We start from the raw sequence: 15,126 nt of genomic DNA, 5'->3' as shown, positions 1-15,126 counted from the left end.
AATTACGCTAGATAATACGTTACCGTTTCGGTGTTAGGTAGACAATATTTCTGGCAATTGTCTCGCCACTGTACGCACTTGGACCCTCTTTTTTGTTCAGAAAAGTCCAAAGACATCAGCAGCATCGTGTACCTAATTCCGAACCGCCGGCAGCGTCAGCATTTACTCATATCACTTCGATACGTGAAGCTGATCGCCATCGGACGAGAAGAGACCGTCATAGTGGAAGGTGCTATCATCGGCGCTCTTCTATCGTAACACCCATCGTCATCGCTAGAGCCTTCAGTCTATTACGCGCGTTCTCCAGCTCGACACGAAGAAAATCAGACAAAGGATCATCGCCGTCGCCGTCATCGTCGTTATCATCGTTAACCGTTGCGTTTGCGCCATTTTCTCGAAAGTCTCCGATAGCTAGTCGCATTTAGTCAAAGAAAAAAAAAAAATACGAAGAGAAGAAAGAGGAAGAAACAATTATCCCTCGTTTTTCTATTAAAGTATTTAATTCGATAATTTCCCGACAAATCCATCTTTAGCGATCAGTTTTAAGTTGACGCTCTCCCCTGTCTTTTGCTGGCTCCACTCGTCACGACAAAGCTCAGATCGTAAGCTCTCTTCGTGCGTGCGTTCTCATCTCTTGCCCACCCGCGTTCCTCCGCCCGTTCTCTTCTCACGGATCACGCGGCAAAGATAATAGACGGCCTCGCGAATGGAACGGGTCGAGAAAAATAGAGACGCTCTCGTCTCTCTATGACGCGACTAGAGCTATCGATCAAAGATGTGTACGCACCATCGGTCAGCATCCTCGATCGATGCTCTAACTCAATATCGTCGACGAAACGACCATTGACACGAGGACACTGCCGGTGTTTTCCCTTCCTCCGCCTTTCCTCTTTTCCTGTTCACGCGCGCACGAATCTCCGTGTCGAATACCACGAGGTGTTACGATACGCGTAGCAACAGTATCGCGACCGGGAATAGCGATCCTTCGCGGTGTCCGCCGCGTTGCAGCTCGAACCCGACACCCAATGGTGCTTCCAAACGGCTCGCGGTTACCACTTTCCTCTTCGTCACAAAGAAAATCTGCGCAATACGCCGCGTTCTCCAAAAAAAAAAAAAAAACATACATTCCTGACTGTGATTTGCATATCGAAAATCTCAGATGGTCACGTTTTGAATACGCCTTCGATCCGACCTGTATCCGTTTATATACGCGAGAGATAAACCGCTGTCCAAAAATTTCTACGCCAAATTTACATGGTCCAGATAGCTCGTAACTCCCGCTAGTAAATCCTCTCACGGCAGAGCGTTAAATAATACATGGCTATGAAACGAATAGTGCTAATTGGTACTAGTATTCGTATTAATATTTACGACGAGTCTAGCGATACGCTTACGGTACACTTTGTGCGAAGGCCCGAACTTCGACGGAAGTTCCGTGAAACTTTTTTTCATTGACGATCGAAGAACTTCAAGTGCTTAGCGGCTAAATTGAATCTACCGAAAATTCAGCCGATATTACCTAAACGGAAGATTTAACGACTAAGTGATACTCTCGCAAAGTTCTACTACCTCGATCAGCGGTTTAACTCTCGGTTATACATATCACTCCAGTTCTGAATAATGTTTTCGACACCTCTATACCTCCCTGTATCTAAACGATCGCGAGGAATCAGCTAGGTGATGTTTCATCGTTCGCGAAAAAACAGTACGTCAAATATAAATCATGCGGTCAAATTTCAGAAGTTTGTAACTTAAGGTAGATTACACAGAGATTTATAAAGAAAGGAAGAAAAGAAAAAAAAAAAAAAAGAGAGAGACGTGAGAGCGCGTCGCTCTTATATATGAGTGAATTAACGAAGTATTTCTTGTTATATTTCGTATCGTTGTTAGCACAATCAACCCTCGGACTACTCGTTTAACTTCTGGTGATAAGGACAACGACATGAGCAGTGTCGTGACTCGCAAACGTTAAAATAGAATCAATCGCGCGAGATACATGAAACTTAAACAGATTCATTCTCTTCTAGACGGTTTATTTGGCCGATGTTTGTCGACGAGGTTGCGGTTTTCGATTTTGTATTACACGGTACGCACCATTAGGTGTTGGGTACGACAACTATCCATTCTCAATCACGCGATTCTCGCCTTGGACGATAGTCGTTTCGCGTCATCTGTCGCTTTGGCGGACCCACGGCAAAAGTAATTTTTTTTTTTTTTTTTTTTTTTTTTGTCGCCTCCCTCTTACGTACTATCGCTCGACAAGTGTAACTTTTTTGTGTCTCGTTAATTTTGAAAATACGCCCGCGTGTTTGAATCCATTCGATTTCAAACTATACTTGCATCCGAATAGATATTGCTAGTCTCGCACATTTATTATATTTACGGTTTTTCGTTTCTTTTCATAATTTAGCGCGTGAATCCTGAAGTCATTGACGCGCACCCTTTAAAAAAAAAGTATATATGATTTTTCTATACAAGAGAGTTTGCCCATATTTCCTCGTTAATTTGCAAATTCTTGAAATTGACCATGCGTAAAGTGCGTCATCTTTGAAACGATTAACCCCAAGGTGGACAGAGTAATGGAGGGCATGATGAGTGTAAGAAGCAAGAGGCATTGCGTGAGAACTATAAAACGTGCGAATGCGTGTACGTATGTGTGCGCGCATACGTGAGAAGTAAAGAAGAGAAGTCACTAAGCTGCAGCAATAATATAATTATAGGTGTTATAAACAAAGAAAATAATTAAAGGATAAATCCATCAGCGGAATGAGAAAGAATGAACGATAATGTATGTACACGGATATGTATACATATATATATATATATAAATATATATATATTATAAATAGATAGGTAGATAGAAGAAAAATGTCACGAGGAGAAAGATAAAAAACTATTAATAATGACAATTATTATTGGCAGCGCCTATATTATTGCTCCTCGACAGATTAATGTATCGGACGGAGTGCTGGCGACGTTAATGTTAATATTTTGTTGAGTATATTATAATTATTACGAACGTTGAGGTGCATACATTCTACAAAGATTATGGGTTAATATTTAAATGGAAGGAGGACGAGAGAAAGAAAAGAAAAAAGAAAAAAAAAAAAATGATACCACAGTGAACACGATTACGATTTGCGTGCAGCGCACGTTAAGCGCGTTGCTGTAATAATAATTAACATTAAATAATAATAACAATGATTAAGAAGATATTAAGATCACACCTTGCATTGTACAGAAAGCATAATAATTGTTAGTTTAGATAGAGCAAGCATTATGATCTACTATCTAATTATAATCCAGTTACGATTAAGATGGCTAAGATTTAATCCCTCTGTCACGAGTTACTGCGGTCGTCGATAGGTATACCGCTCTCTGATATTTATTATCCGGCTGGTCAATGGATTTTGTTGAAGAGAGAATGCTTGGTTCGTGCCATCGAGAAGCTTCGCGTTACTCAAAAGAGAAGGGAGATAAATTCTTTCGGGCGCCATACAAGATGAATAAGGGAATCACGCGGACGCGAGAGCGAAATCGTCTTCTCTTTTCAAACTATTTTTCCACCATCCGGCCGTGTATTCGTGTTCTATCTCCCTGTGCTCTTATCGAGTCGCCTAAACTGAACGTATCGCGTGACACCTCCGCAAGGTGAACCCGTCGCGCTTTCCTTTCCCGTACCATGTAATACCACGTCGATCTTTCGCGCGGTCCCGTTCACGTGCGATCGCCTTATTTCTCGGATCGATCAATTTCCGAATCGCTGAACGAGTCTGCTCGGAGACCACCCGACGTATCGCTGCACCCGCGGAGATACACAGATCTCGTGAATTTTAAACTTTATAGCGAACTTCTCGTGGTGGGAATTTGAAGAAGAAAAAACACCTATCGCCGTCAATTTCTTATCGCTAGAAAAAGAGGAGGGGAAAAGGAGTAAGATTCTATTTAAGAATAAAAGTAGTGTTGTCGGTGCGCGACAAGCTGACTGTACGTTAAACGAATCTGGCCTAAAGATTTAAGGAATGCCGCGTTTCCTTGTTACTGTCAATCGACCGATCATCCCGACGTTCATTCTCGTCTCGAGACCGTTCCAAATCGGTCATACGGATACGTCTATTAATCTCGTTGTCTTTTATCCGTACGACTTTTGTCGCTTTTGATCTCGCTCGTTTTAGCACTCGGGATCCTGTTCGCGATTTCGTCGTCTATCTTAAAACTTAAAAAGAAAAAAAACAGAAAAAGAAAAAAGAAAAAAAAAAAAAATTATTAAAACATTTCCCCTTTTTTATTAGCGGGCTGAGGAGTGAGCTGGGATAAACCGTTCGTGAAATCGGCTTCGTCGCTTTATTAGAAATCGCGAAATTGCCGAACGTTTTCCTCGCGAGCATCTCATTAGGTAGCTAATTGTGGAAGCTGGGCACGTCTTCCTTGCTCCATTTTCTTTACCGAGCGTATGCGAACCATCGCCGCAGTTTAAAGCGCAGCAAACGTGTCGAGAGGGACGAACTATGAGAAACATAAACGACAAACCTAGTCACACAATTTCCGTGTTCTTGAATTATATTTATTCATCGCGATTAGTCGGAGTACGTACTGCGGGCGTTCGAATAGAATGAGAGAAGGGAGAGACATTGTTTAATCATTAAATACGCTATTTCATTGCATTTGTACGTAGAATAGAATAGAAAAGAAAGATTGTGCAAGCGGATCGATCTACCGATCTAGGAATCTTCGAATATGCGATCCACGATTTCCGGACATAAGTACACGCGGAAGAGAGGAAGAAGAGGGAAAAAGAAGATTGATGCGCGTGGAGGAATCTCGATGTCTGTGAATGCTTGGGTCGATGTCATGTCGGTGCAATTATTAAATACGAGAGGCTATTTCAATAACCTTATGAGTGTCAATTCCAATTTCAAGTGTAAATTGTAATTTCGTGAGAGTTTTAAAAGAAAAGAGCGAAAAAGAAAAAACAAGGAGGAAAGAAAGAGAAGAGGCAGCATTAAACGATAGAAAAGAAGAATCTGATATGGTTTAAAATAAATAAAAAAAAATTAATAAGAGTCGCACACGCGTGGCTTTACGGCATTACGGCGTGGCACAGTGAGATTATTGATAAACTTAATTTATTGAAATTGATAAAAATATTAGGTGCGAGAGGGAGTGCGCGCGTGTGTGTGTGTGTGTGTGCGTGTGCGTATGCGTGCGTGGGTGCGTGCGTGCAAGTGGGGTAGCAAGAGAGAAGAAAAAATGTATGCGCGAAAGAGAACGAATGGCAGAAAGAGAGAAAATGTTAAATTAAAAAAATAAAAAAAGGTAAAAAAGACAAACTAAATCGTAGTATATGCAGGAATAACAGAGATACTGGATACTTTTTATTGTAGGTATTTCATGTAGATGAGATTCATAAAAGTAATAAAAAGAAGCATACTGTATTATAACAGAGGAATACTTACCAGAAGAGGAACCCTAAGATCAATGGTGTTTTTTCTGCCTATGCGTATATCCCTCATCTCGCGAGCGCGCTGTGTAATTTTTCTTCGGGTATAAAAAAAAAAAGCAACTTTAAATGCTGAATAAAAAGCCGTAAAAAAAAGGCATTAAAAAGAAACCGACAGCAGACGCGTCAACGAAAGTATTCAGCAGGTTGCAATAGCTGTGCAATCATTTATGATTCTCCTGCTGAATGCAATTTGACATTTTGCGCTCTGATTAATAATTAATTGTTATTATTACTATTATTATTGTTGCCATCATCATCACCATTATCATTGGTACTGTACAAAGTTGGCAATAATTTTAAGAGACACTCCTAAGATACCCCGTCTTATATAACTGTAATTAGTTCGGGGACGAGCGAGATGGAAGGACAACCACCTCGTCGTTTATTCTTTCACGTTTATTCTCTCAACTAACGAAACTCAAAGTAGCGGCTCGTGTCAGGAAGGATAATTTTCGGCCTCGGAATCGCGGCTTTATAACGTTGCACGAACTCGAAAAATATCCTAGAAGTATCTGAGTGACACTTAAAAACTTAAACTGCCTAAAAAAGTATTAGTGTCTGAAGAATTGGGATATTAAAAAAATAAAAAATATATATAAAAAAAACGACATAAAAGATTATTATGATGTGGGATGAGAATTAAAAAAATTAGATAGTTTCATTAAGCAAGCGAGCCATTCTAAATGTGAGGACGTCCGCAAAATTACGGCATCAAATTTTAAACACTTGAATTATCTATTTCAATTCTTTTTGAGAAAAGTCCCAATTCGGCAAGACGCAATCTCAGCTCCTTCCGGCATAAGTCGTCAGCTTTCGCTCGTGCCGTATTCAAGAACTATCAACGATGTAATAACGATTCTCAAATATTTGCATACTCATTCGTAAAAGCGAAAAAAAAAAAAAAAAAGAAAAATTAAGAACGAGGAAAGTCAAATGTTCACTGTACAACTATATTCTTTTATGTTGTAACGACTTACAATTGAGTAGTCGAGTAGCATATTTTGCATTATTGATAACAACAGTAGCGTGTCACTCGTCTTAACTCCTAATTTTATATATCATTGGAGATAAATAATCTTGCAAAAATAAAGATTATAACCAGCACTGCAGTAAAGTTACTATTTATAGATAAGCGGTTCGCAAAAAGAATTTTAAAAAACCAACACGATGTTCAATGTATTTAATGATCTTCGGAGTAAAGGGGGTAAAAAATATCTGAATATACGAGGAATAAAAAAAAAGAAAGAGGGAGCAATTTGGTTTTTTAAGTCCTTTTGGAATCTCCTTCAATCCTTTGCAAATGCAAAATATAGTTAATGCCCGACACACTTATTTGTATTCGTATGATTTATTATAGATAATATTGTAAGATCTAATTTACAAGCTATATAGGAAACAATTATTAATTATTATATAGCTTTAAAATTATAAATAAATAATTTTTACGCTGACAGATGCATTTAATAAATAATATGTACAAATTATAAACGTAATTGCGTAAACGTAAATGGAAAAATATCACGTTATTTGTATTATGTACATTTGTCTACATATTAGAACAAAGCATGGAATCAACTTCATCCGACACTATGCTCGATTGACTTAGCAGCCCGTCTTTGAACTGGCCATTGTCAGCATTTTTTTCCGGACCTCGAAGGGCTTTTTTCTGTATAAAACGTTTTACGACTGTAGGATTTACATAAGACATCGTCAATTTACATCCCCAGGATAGAAGCGCCAAAGGCTGCAAACAAAACAAGAATTATAAAAGATATTTAAATAATATACCCTTTTATTAATATTTTTTTAGTTTTATCATTAAATTTACTTACTCGGTCTTCGTTCAAATAACTGTAAGGTGTGATAATATGTCGCCAGAGACATTTATTAACAATATTTTTCAAACGTTCAACTTCAAGTGGATTTGCGCACGGGTGGTATAACATGACAATTGCACCGTGCTGTTAATATTAACAGAATTAATACAGATTTTGATTTAACAAATATGTAATATACACTATCGCTGACATAATTACCTCGAGACTATGCAACCACCTTTGTTCGGGCACGTACTTGTATTCTCCGTAAACTGGCCACAAAGGTCTATGCGGACCACTATAAATATTACCAAAAATATAAATATCGTTAAAAATTATTTATAATATATTACAAAGCACCCATATACATACTAAAGAGGAATAACGTCATCATAATTAATTCGTTTGTTCATACATATGTGGGGAGCCTAAAAAAGTACTTTAATTAAAATCTACTAATAAATAGTTTCGATATCTAATAACAATGTAGAGATGTTTCTACCTTATATGTTTTCGGAATGTTTTCACAGTAAATCTTTGGTGTAAGCTTACGTGGTACAATATTATGCCCGTAACATGTATACTTCGATGGAGAACCATCCCAATCGATAGTTAAATTGGTCTGAAACTTTATCTCTATTAAAATATATACTATATTATTTATACAAATATTTAAACGTTTTTTTTTTTAAATCAAGATATCCAGGAGATTAGAGATTACAACCTTCGCGTCATCACATTCCGACGACACATGACCCATGTACATTTCGTGAGGAAATTCCATTATAGATTCATATTCATATCTCTGCTGACTCTTTGGCAAAATTTTAGGTGGTGGTTTTGGATCACTTGGCCTTTCAGGCATCCAACGCCCGGGCCAATTCATTTCAGGGAGTAACTCCTTTGGTAACACCTTGGGTGGTGGTTTTGGATCGTTCGGTCTATCAGGCATCCAACGCCCATGCCAATCGTCCGTCTCCAACGCATTTTCGATATTTCTACGCTTCTCCTTATTGTAATCGCTGTTATTTAATATACGTAGCAACTTTTGCATAACATTTTCGTCTTGTAGTATTTCATAATCTGTAAAATATTCGTCATAAAATACATAACTGGTTTTACATGTCTGTAGTGAGGAATGTTTGTTTATGGAAAAAAAAATTCGACAAAATATGCACACTAATATATATTTATCGAAAATAATACATTGTTATTTTAGGTTAGAAATACATATGCGAAAGTATGAAAATGGACAAATGTCTTGTATTACCATTATATCGCTGAGTGTCTACGAAACTCGCTGTCACAAAGATACAGATCACGAAGCCAAAAACCAATTTGATCATCGTGTTCCACTGCAAACGTGGCAAGTATATCTACTCTATGTTGTCTAACAAACGTCGAACGACTAAGCTTCCATCGAGAGAACTGGGACAGAGTCGGATTGCGCACTTTGGCGTTTATTTAATAATTTTTTTTTAATTTATATTATCCCGTAATTTACTTAATTTTATTTAACTGTATTTTATTTTACCGTTATACCACTAAAATCTCCGACTGCCTGACCATATACGATGACGTGTTGACTCAAACTATTGATTGTCAAAAATTTAGATCCTAGAAAATTTACTACGAGCCCGCCACCGTCGCTTTCGACGTCAAACGTTTTAAAATTACAAACTAAATTAAAAAAGATAAAATACGGCAAAATAAAATCAAATCAAATCAAATAAAGCAAAATTATTTCATTCATTACCTCGATGCAACGATACGAATGCACCGTTCGTTAAATTAATTGCTCCGACTAATTCTCCGACAATTTACTTTTTCAAGTTATAATATACATTACGAATATACATATATTTTCCTGTATAAAACAACAAATATTTAAACATAAAATAATAATGTCTTTAGATATATGATAATTATTATATAGCATACGTTTTTATTCACGCTTTGTTCTTTATTTATAATAATTTTTTATTATATTTTCAGAGTACTGTCATTTATTGAGAGAACTTAATAGTATCCACTTCAATAATTAATACTTCGCATACGCATGTCAAGTGCCTATTAGCATAATGATTTAAACATAATTGCAAAAACGAAAAGAATGACTTGACACTTTTGATATGCAATAATTCTCAAGATTTATTCTGTTCAGAAGCATGCTTAGTGCGTCTGTGCTTCCTCATGTCTCCTTTCTGTCTAAAGCATCGGCCACATATATCACACGAGTGTGGTTTTTCTCCAGTGTGTATCTTGATGTGGTTGTTCAAGGCCTCTGTTCTGGTAAAGGCCTTCTCGCAGTAATGGCACTTATATCTGCGATCACCGCGATGTATTAATCTGTGCTGATAAAACACCGATCCCGTCAAGAAAGCTTTATTGCAGACATCGCACTTGAACGGTCTCTCCCTCGTGTGCTTCTTCCTAACGTGATCCGCTAAGTCCGGCTTTATCGTAAAACGCTGATCGCAGTACTCGCAGGTGTAAGGTTTAATACCCATGTGGAATCTCTTATGGGTCCACATGTGGCTCGACTGCGTGTAACTCTTTCCGCAAATGTTACATACGTACGGCCGCAATCCGTTGTGCCGCCTTTTGTGGGCATTCAAGGAGTTTGCTGTGGGCAATAGGTTTCCACAAATGTCACAGGGAAACTTCGAACATTGGTTTCGCCCGTGATTTCGTATGTCTTCGTTTTTGTCGAATACAGTACCACAAAGTTCGCATATAAATTTTACGTCACCCGATTCGGATAATCTCGATGCACGATCGTGCCGATTTTGCTTGTGCTTGTACAACAAGGATAATTCTTTCATGTCCTTGCTACAAATGTCGCACAGAAAGACGACGAGAATCTTGAATAGTCTGGGATGTTCCTTCCAATGTAAAACAGCCTCTGCGAATGATTTATAAGTGGCTGTGCATGTGTTGCATGTGTAAGGTCTTTCAACAACATGACGCTTTTGGTGAGCTTTCAGGTCTTCCGCGTTGGTGAAATAACTGTTGCAAAATTCGCAATGGTACAACTTCGACGCCAGTAGCTCTTCAATCAACGTGACTTTATCCTCGTGTACTGCCTTGTAATGTATATCTGCATCGTCGCAAGTGGTGAACACTTCACCACATTGAATACATTTCCAGACCGTTTGGCTGTTTTCGATAACTATGCAATGAGTCGTAACGTGTTTGTTCAATCTCGATTTCTGCGTAAAGCTTTTCGAACACTCCGAGCACTTGTACGGTTTTTCAGGCAAATGCGTTACTATGTGACGCTTCAGGGTGTACCCGTCGAAAAAACCTTTATTGCACACCTCGCAAATGTGAGGCCGATTTTTACCGTCGATACAAATGTGCACTCGAAGCGCTTCCTGATCTTCAAACAGCTTTCCACACTGCAGACACGACACGCTAATTTCCTTGGAATGTTGCCTCTTATAGTGATAGAATAGCTTAATCTCTTTACCGAACGTTATTTGGCAAATCTCGCAATACAATGCTTTCGCCCCTTTGTGAAATTGCATGTGAAAGTTCAATCGTTCTTCGAACATAAATGTTTTGTCACATATAAAACATTTGTATGGTTTTGTTGTGTTTTGCAAATTAGGTTTGCATTTGTGACCGTCTAGAGTCTCCTCGGTATGATAAAGATTCATACATGCTCCACATCTTAGATACGTCTGACTGCTTCCTAGACATTGTAATGTGATACAATGATTTCCATTTTCTTTATTAATCTTTGTGTTATTGAACATATTTTCCTCGTCACTGCTTTCTAGTACTATATCACTCTCATACAATTCCATATCTTTGACGTTTTGAATTGGCTTTTCACATATATTCATAAAGCCGTTTACGCATAAAGGACAGGACTGATGATCGGAAAAAAACTGATTTGAAATATTAATCGACTGCTTTTCCTTTAACATCGTTGACAGGACTTCTTCTGCTTTAATACATTCTGTATCAAATTTATCGCACCAATTAATTTTTTCGACACAGGTTAAACAGAGCTGTTTCGGCAATGGATCTGTTTTCTTAATCTGCAATACACAAAAAAATATTAATAAAAATTACGAAGTATGTTCAGTATATAGCTACAAACAATAATTTAAGTAAAATATTTTACTTTAATACTTAAACACGTATTTATTTTATGTGCCAATTTCATTGACTCTCCAAATTCAGAATATATATATACAGGATTAGTGGCATGACCAGCACACAATCGACAAAAACCAAATAAATTGTCTTCTGTTTCATTTTGTGTAGATTCCAATATTTCATTGGAAGAAAGCGGCTCTTCTTGGGACCATATTATGGAACCATCCAAATCATCGATATCAGGTTCGTGATCACTTAATGTACTAATTGACTCTGCATGAAACATTTTATTACTGCAAATTAAATTAATATAACGATTAATTACGAGACATTTTCATACATTTAATTAACTTTGACAAAATGTATATCATAACAATTTCTAACTTATGAATTGCAGTGAATATTGTATATCTTATTAAATTTTACAATTTTTATTAATAAAATATCTAAAATAAAAAATATAATACATAATTAATCATATACAATTTGTCTTACACTTAATAAAAAATATTTGAAATATTATAATAAAAAAATAAGCAAATTACCTTTTTTTCTTTGAAAACAATGCATATGCTCAAATATTCTTTCATGGCAAACTCAATATTCTTGATAAAAAGAATTTTCTTGCTACCACGATTCAGCTTCTTTAAAGACAAGCAAATAAATTAACTAACTAAAAATAACTGCCTGCTATTTCAGAAACAAATGCAATTAGTTCTTTGTTATTTTTATTTTGTTTTCAATTAATATGAATAGACATAAAGGTTATTATACAGGATGTCCGAAATAAAATGTCAAATCAAATTAAGAAAAAAATTTAAATGCGCCGTTTATAGCACTGTTCACGATTTGATATTTTATTTCGAATATCCTGTATATAGTTAAATAATTCTTATTAAATTAAATAAAAATATATATTCATTAAATTAAATTAAAAATATTTAATTAGTATAAATACAAAATTATTATTAAAATCATAACTTTAGTTATATAATTTATTTTAGTGTATTTTTACGAATTCTCACATAAATTGATTTAATTTAATATATGAAGATGTTAAAATTTTTTAAACAAATTTAAAAAAATACTTTATATATCTTATTTTTAATATGTTTTAATCTAGTATTAGTAATATCAAAATATAGTTTGTTTTCTCACGATAAAATTAAAAATAAACGCATAGAAAATTATATTAATTAATTGGCGTTATAACATATCTTAATTCGTTTTTGATTCTGCATTCTCGCAAGCGTTTACAATGACGTAATGCAGTTAATAAATTCAACTTTGTCTTATCGATCTTAGTTTTCGTTTGGTTGTAATAATCTTCAGTTGTGAAAAAGTAGAGGTATCCTGAAAATTACGTTAATACAAGATATATTCAATGGCCAGTGAAATTATAGAATCTTAAAAAAAAATTACGAATGTCCGTTTACATATATATGTACATGTATATATTTACATTACTATAATTTGTATGTTAACTTACTATTATCTTCTCGCATATCGGCTGCTTGTCTTTTATATAGTAAATACAGATTAATTTCACCCTTTTTTTGAGCAGCAGCTTTTCCCAACGATAAAATAGTATATTTTGCAATTAGTGTTTGATTTATAGAACTTATAAAGTTATTAATAATTTCCAAGCTATTACTCGTTTGTCTTCCAATAATATACTTGGGTACTTTATTAAATTCTTCAGCAGTAATAAATTGTATTGTTGGACATATCTCTGGTTCATTAAAAAGTGTTCTTTTACAATCTTTTATTATTTCTTGCTTTTCAATTACTGGGGCATGTGAATTATTTAATTTTTTTGATGCTGTTGAATCTTGTGTGGAATTAACAATGTAATTTAGCTTATTAGAAGTGATGGTTGCATTTTGGTAGCTTTGTATGAGCTCAGGTGGAACATTATTATCTTGATGGATAATTCTTTTACTCACAGCTTCAAGTAGCTTTGATACTTCCTTTATATAAATAAAGGTATTATATATCATTTATATTAATTTAAAAAAAAATTAATTTTTAAAATTAATTCAACACTCACCCTACAACGACTGTTTTGTTCTTTTAATACATCTAACTGTTTTTTCGTTTCATTGATACTACATGAAAGTTGCAATACTTCTTCATGCATTCTCTGAAGTTCAGCCTTTGTATCTTGTTTGCCTATAAAATATAACTTTATAAATAAATGCTTTATTATCTACTTAACCAAATCAACAACGTACCTCTTATGAATATTGTTGCAGCATCAAGTTTCTTAAGTTTCTCAGTTTGCCTATTGACAATCTCCTCCAAACTGTCACTTTCATCCTGTTTTAAAAGCTTATTTTCGTCGGTCATAGCTTGCTGTATCACAGATTATACCAGATAATTAATATTTATTATATATTATATAATATAATATGTTGAATATAAAGGAATTGTGCATATTTTAGCGTATACATAATATGTGACGTAAGTATAAATGTACGCAGTACCTTAACCAAAATTACAGGAGTAGATCCTGCATAAGAATATTAATTTAGAATAAAACAATGGTTATATCGCAACGTACCGCCTTTTCTCGTTCTCTTACTTTATTCAACTATTACTATAAAAATCTGATATCAAAATTGTACAATGATATCGTTCTCTATTCACGATGCCACTGAATCACGTACCGTTTTCTTTCAAATTTAAATTTACATCGGTTTCATTTAGGTTAGATTTCACGTTAACTCGCCGATGTTGCCGAGAAGCGGATCTGCGATAACTGCCGGCGACGCCGCAAAAAAGTAGGACAGACAGTGTATAGCTCTGTCCTTTTCCTATATCCGACGGCAGCCGAAGCGCTGGGTTACACTTTAACCTAAAAACTCACATAGTGAATGTGTCGAAACACTTTTGATATTACAATATGTTTGCTAAAATAGTTCCGAGCATATTTCAATCTTTCTCGTAAATATTTAACTCTATTTCTATAATTAAAATCATTTTTTGGAATTTATTACTGTAATCGATATTGATCGTATTATCATTTCTCATTACGTTTGCCGTTATGCACTCTTTTAATCACATTATTTGGTTAACAAAAATAAAAGTATAAACAATACGAAAGTGAATGATAGCATTAAATAAAAATATTTGTAACTTGTCTTACTAAATTTAACCGCTTTACATGACGGTGAATGTATTAACAAAAATTTAGTTTTTCTTAAAATCATAGAAACAATATAACAATGTTTTATACAATAATTTAACATCACATTTCATTAATATATTTACAGGAAGGGCATAAACCAATCATTAGCTGTAGTTCCAGTATGGAATCCATGGAATTTAATATTTACCAGAAACAGGATGAGATATCACTTTCCCCATCCTAACGAAAGAAAACGCATAAAAAAGCACGGTTGGCTTGCCAGATTAGCAACACCAAGTGGTAGAAAAATTCTACAAAGAAGAATTTTAAAAGGCAAACATGTTCTATCTCACTAACTGTTATCATATAATTTATCGAATGTGAATATATCTTAAAAAATAAATGTTAATGTAATATTTTTTATTAACCCTTTCGCTTCTAACGCCAAGTATATCCGACATCCACGTAATAACCCACGAAAACCACAAAGATGAACGTCGAATATATCTGGTGTTAAAAGCAAAAGGGTTAAATAAGTTAATATTATTTATTAAAAAAATCCTTTT

General features: G+C 35.2%; 5 protein-coding genes across 12 annotated transcripts in view; 2 read left to right on the top strand and 3 right to left on the bottom strand.

Annotated features, from left to right (window-relative positions):
* The window catches only part of LOC139102911 (syntaxin 1A), a 53,462-nt gene extending 47,046 nt beyond the window's left edge, over positions 1 to 6,416 (top strand). For all 6 annotated transcript variants that reach the window (XR_011545791.1, XR_011545793.1, XR_011545792.1 and 3 more), the window contains one exon: positions 101 to 6,416. The gene's annotated coding sequence lies outside the window, so the exon portion shown is untranslated. The remainder of the gene's footprint in view (positions 1 to 100) is intronic.
* A 526-nt stretch (positions 6,417 to 6,942) lies between these two features.
* Positions 6,943 to 8,885, bottom strand: LOC139102907 (uncharacterized). Its single transcript, XM_070657103.1, has 7 exons — positions 8,591 to 8,885; positions 8,045 to 8,403; positions 7,823 to 7,942; positions 7,693 to 7,748; positions 7,540 to 7,618; positions 7,336 to 7,464; positions 6,943 to 7,247 (listed from the first exon to the last, which is right to left on the bottom strand). Exons 1-7 carry the CDS (start codon positions 8,664 to 8,666, stop codon positions 7,050 to 7,052), a joined length of 1,017 nt encoding a protein of 338 aa, XP_070513204.1. The 5' UTR covers positions 8,667 to 8,885; the 3' UTR covers positions 6,943 to 7,049.
* A 199-nt stretch (positions 8,886 to 9,084) lies between these two features.
* On the bottom strand, positions 9,085 to 12,313 carry LOC139102890 (zinc finger protein 271). The gene is made up of 3 exons (XM_070657072.1): positions 11,976 to 12,313; positions 11,456 to 11,723; positions 9,085 to 11,369 (listed from the first exon to the last, which is right to left on the bottom strand). The coding sequence occupies exons 2-3, from the start codon at positions 11,714 to 11,716 to the stop codon at positions 9,465 to 9,467; spliced, it is 2,166 nt and encodes a 721-aa protein (XP_070513173.1). The 5' UTR covers positions 11,717 to 11,723; positions 11,976 to 12,313; the 3' UTR covers positions 9,085 to 9,464.
* A 43-nt stretch (positions 12,314 to 12,356) lies between these two features.
* On the bottom strand, positions 12,357 to 14,265 carry LOC139102909 (SKA complex subunit 1). 3 transcript variants are annotated; one of them, XM_070657106.1, is made up of 6 exons: positions 14,015 to 14,265; positions 13,876 to 13,942; positions 13,665 to 13,786; positions 13,481 to 13,602; positions 12,920 to 13,400; positions 12,357 to 12,783 (listed from the first exon to the last, which is right to left on the bottom strand). In XM_070657106.1, the coding sequence occupies exons 2-6, from the start codon at positions 13,881 to 13,883 to the stop codon at positions 12,623 to 12,625; spliced, it is 894 nt and encodes a 297-aa protein (XP_070513207.1). In that variant the 5' UTR covers positions 13,884 to 13,942; positions 14,015 to 14,265; the 3' UTR covers positions 12,357 to 12,622. The 3 variants fall into 3 exon arrangements, with proteins under 3 accessions (XP_070513207.1, XP_070513208.1, XP_070513209.1); XM_070657107.1 differs by having other exon boundaries at positions 14,100 to 14,147; XM_070657108.1 differs by lacking the exon at positions 13,876 to 13,942 and having other exon boundaries at positions 13,665 to 13,785; positions 14,100 to 14,129.
* Mrpl34 (mitochondrial ribosomal protein L34) lies at positions 14,249 to 14,976 on the top strand. Its single transcript, XM_070657137.1, has 2 exons — positions 14,249 to 14,376; positions 14,706 to 14,976. The coding sequence occupies exons 1-2, from the start codon at positions 14,336 to 14,338 to the stop codon at positions 14,914 to 14,916; spliced, it is 252 nt and encodes an 83-aa protein (XP_070513238.1). The 5' UTR covers positions 14,249 to 14,335; the 3' UTR covers positions 14,917 to 14,976.
* The last annotated feature ends 150 nt before the right edge of the window (positions 14,977 to 15,126 follow it).

This window comes from Cardiocondyla obscurior, linkage group LG05 (assembly GCF_019399895.1).
Source record: "Cardiocondyla obscurior isolate alpha-2009 linkage group LG05, Cobs3.1, whole genome shotgun sequence".
Taxonomy (NCBI): domain Eukaryota; kingdom Metazoa; phylum Arthropoda; class Insecta; order Hymenoptera; family Formicidae; genus Cardiocondyla; species Cardiocondyla obscurior.
Note: the sequence above shows the minus strand (reverse complement) of the source record. Positions and strands in the feature narration are given on the sequence as shown.

What these genes read in the sequence shown, in the direction of transcription:
- LOC139102907 (XM_070657103.1), bottom strand. Translation starts at nt 8,666, where the DNA reads ATGATCAAATTGGTTTTTGGCTTCGTGATCTGTATCTTTGTGACAGCG. An exon ending in AGACACTCAGCGATATAATG is followed by an intron (nt 8,404 to 8,590) that starts GTAATACAAGAC and finishes AATATTTTACAG; the next exon opens with ATTATGAAATACTACAAGAC. An exon ending in GTTATTTGAACGAAGACCGA is followed by an intron (nt 7,248 to 7,335) that starts GTAAGTAAATTT and finishes TTTTGTTTGCAG; the next exon opens with CCTTTGGCGCTTCTATCCTG.
- LOC139102890 (XM_070657072.1), bottom strand. Translation starts at nt 11,716, where the DNA reads ATGTTTCATGCAGAGTCAATTAGTACATTAAGTGATCACGAACCTGAT. An exon ending in ATACGTGTTTAAGTATTAAA is followed by an intron (nt 11,370 to 11,455) that starts GTAAAATATTTT and finishes TGTGTATTGCAG; the next exon opens with ATTAAGAAAACAGATCCATT.
- LOC139102909 (XM_070657106.1), bottom strand. An exon ending in TGCAACAATATTCATAAGAG is followed by an intron (nt 13,603 to 13,664) that starts GTACGTTGTTGA and finishes TATATTTTATAG; the next exon opens with GCAAACAAGATACAAAGGCT. An exon ending in CGATATGCGAGAAGATAATA is followed by an intron (nt 12,784 to 12,919) that starts GTAAGTTAACAT and finishes CGTAATTTTCAG; the next exon opens with GATACCTCTACTTTTTCACA.
- Mrpl34 (XM_070657137.1), top strand. Translation starts at nt 14,336, where the DNA reads ATGTTTGCTAAAATAGTTCCGAGCATATTTCAATCTTTCTC. An exon ending in AGCATATTTCAATCTTTCTC is followed by an intron (nt 14,377 to 14,705) that starts GTAAATATTTAA and finishes ATATATTTACAG; the next exon opens with GAAGGGCATAAACCAATCAT.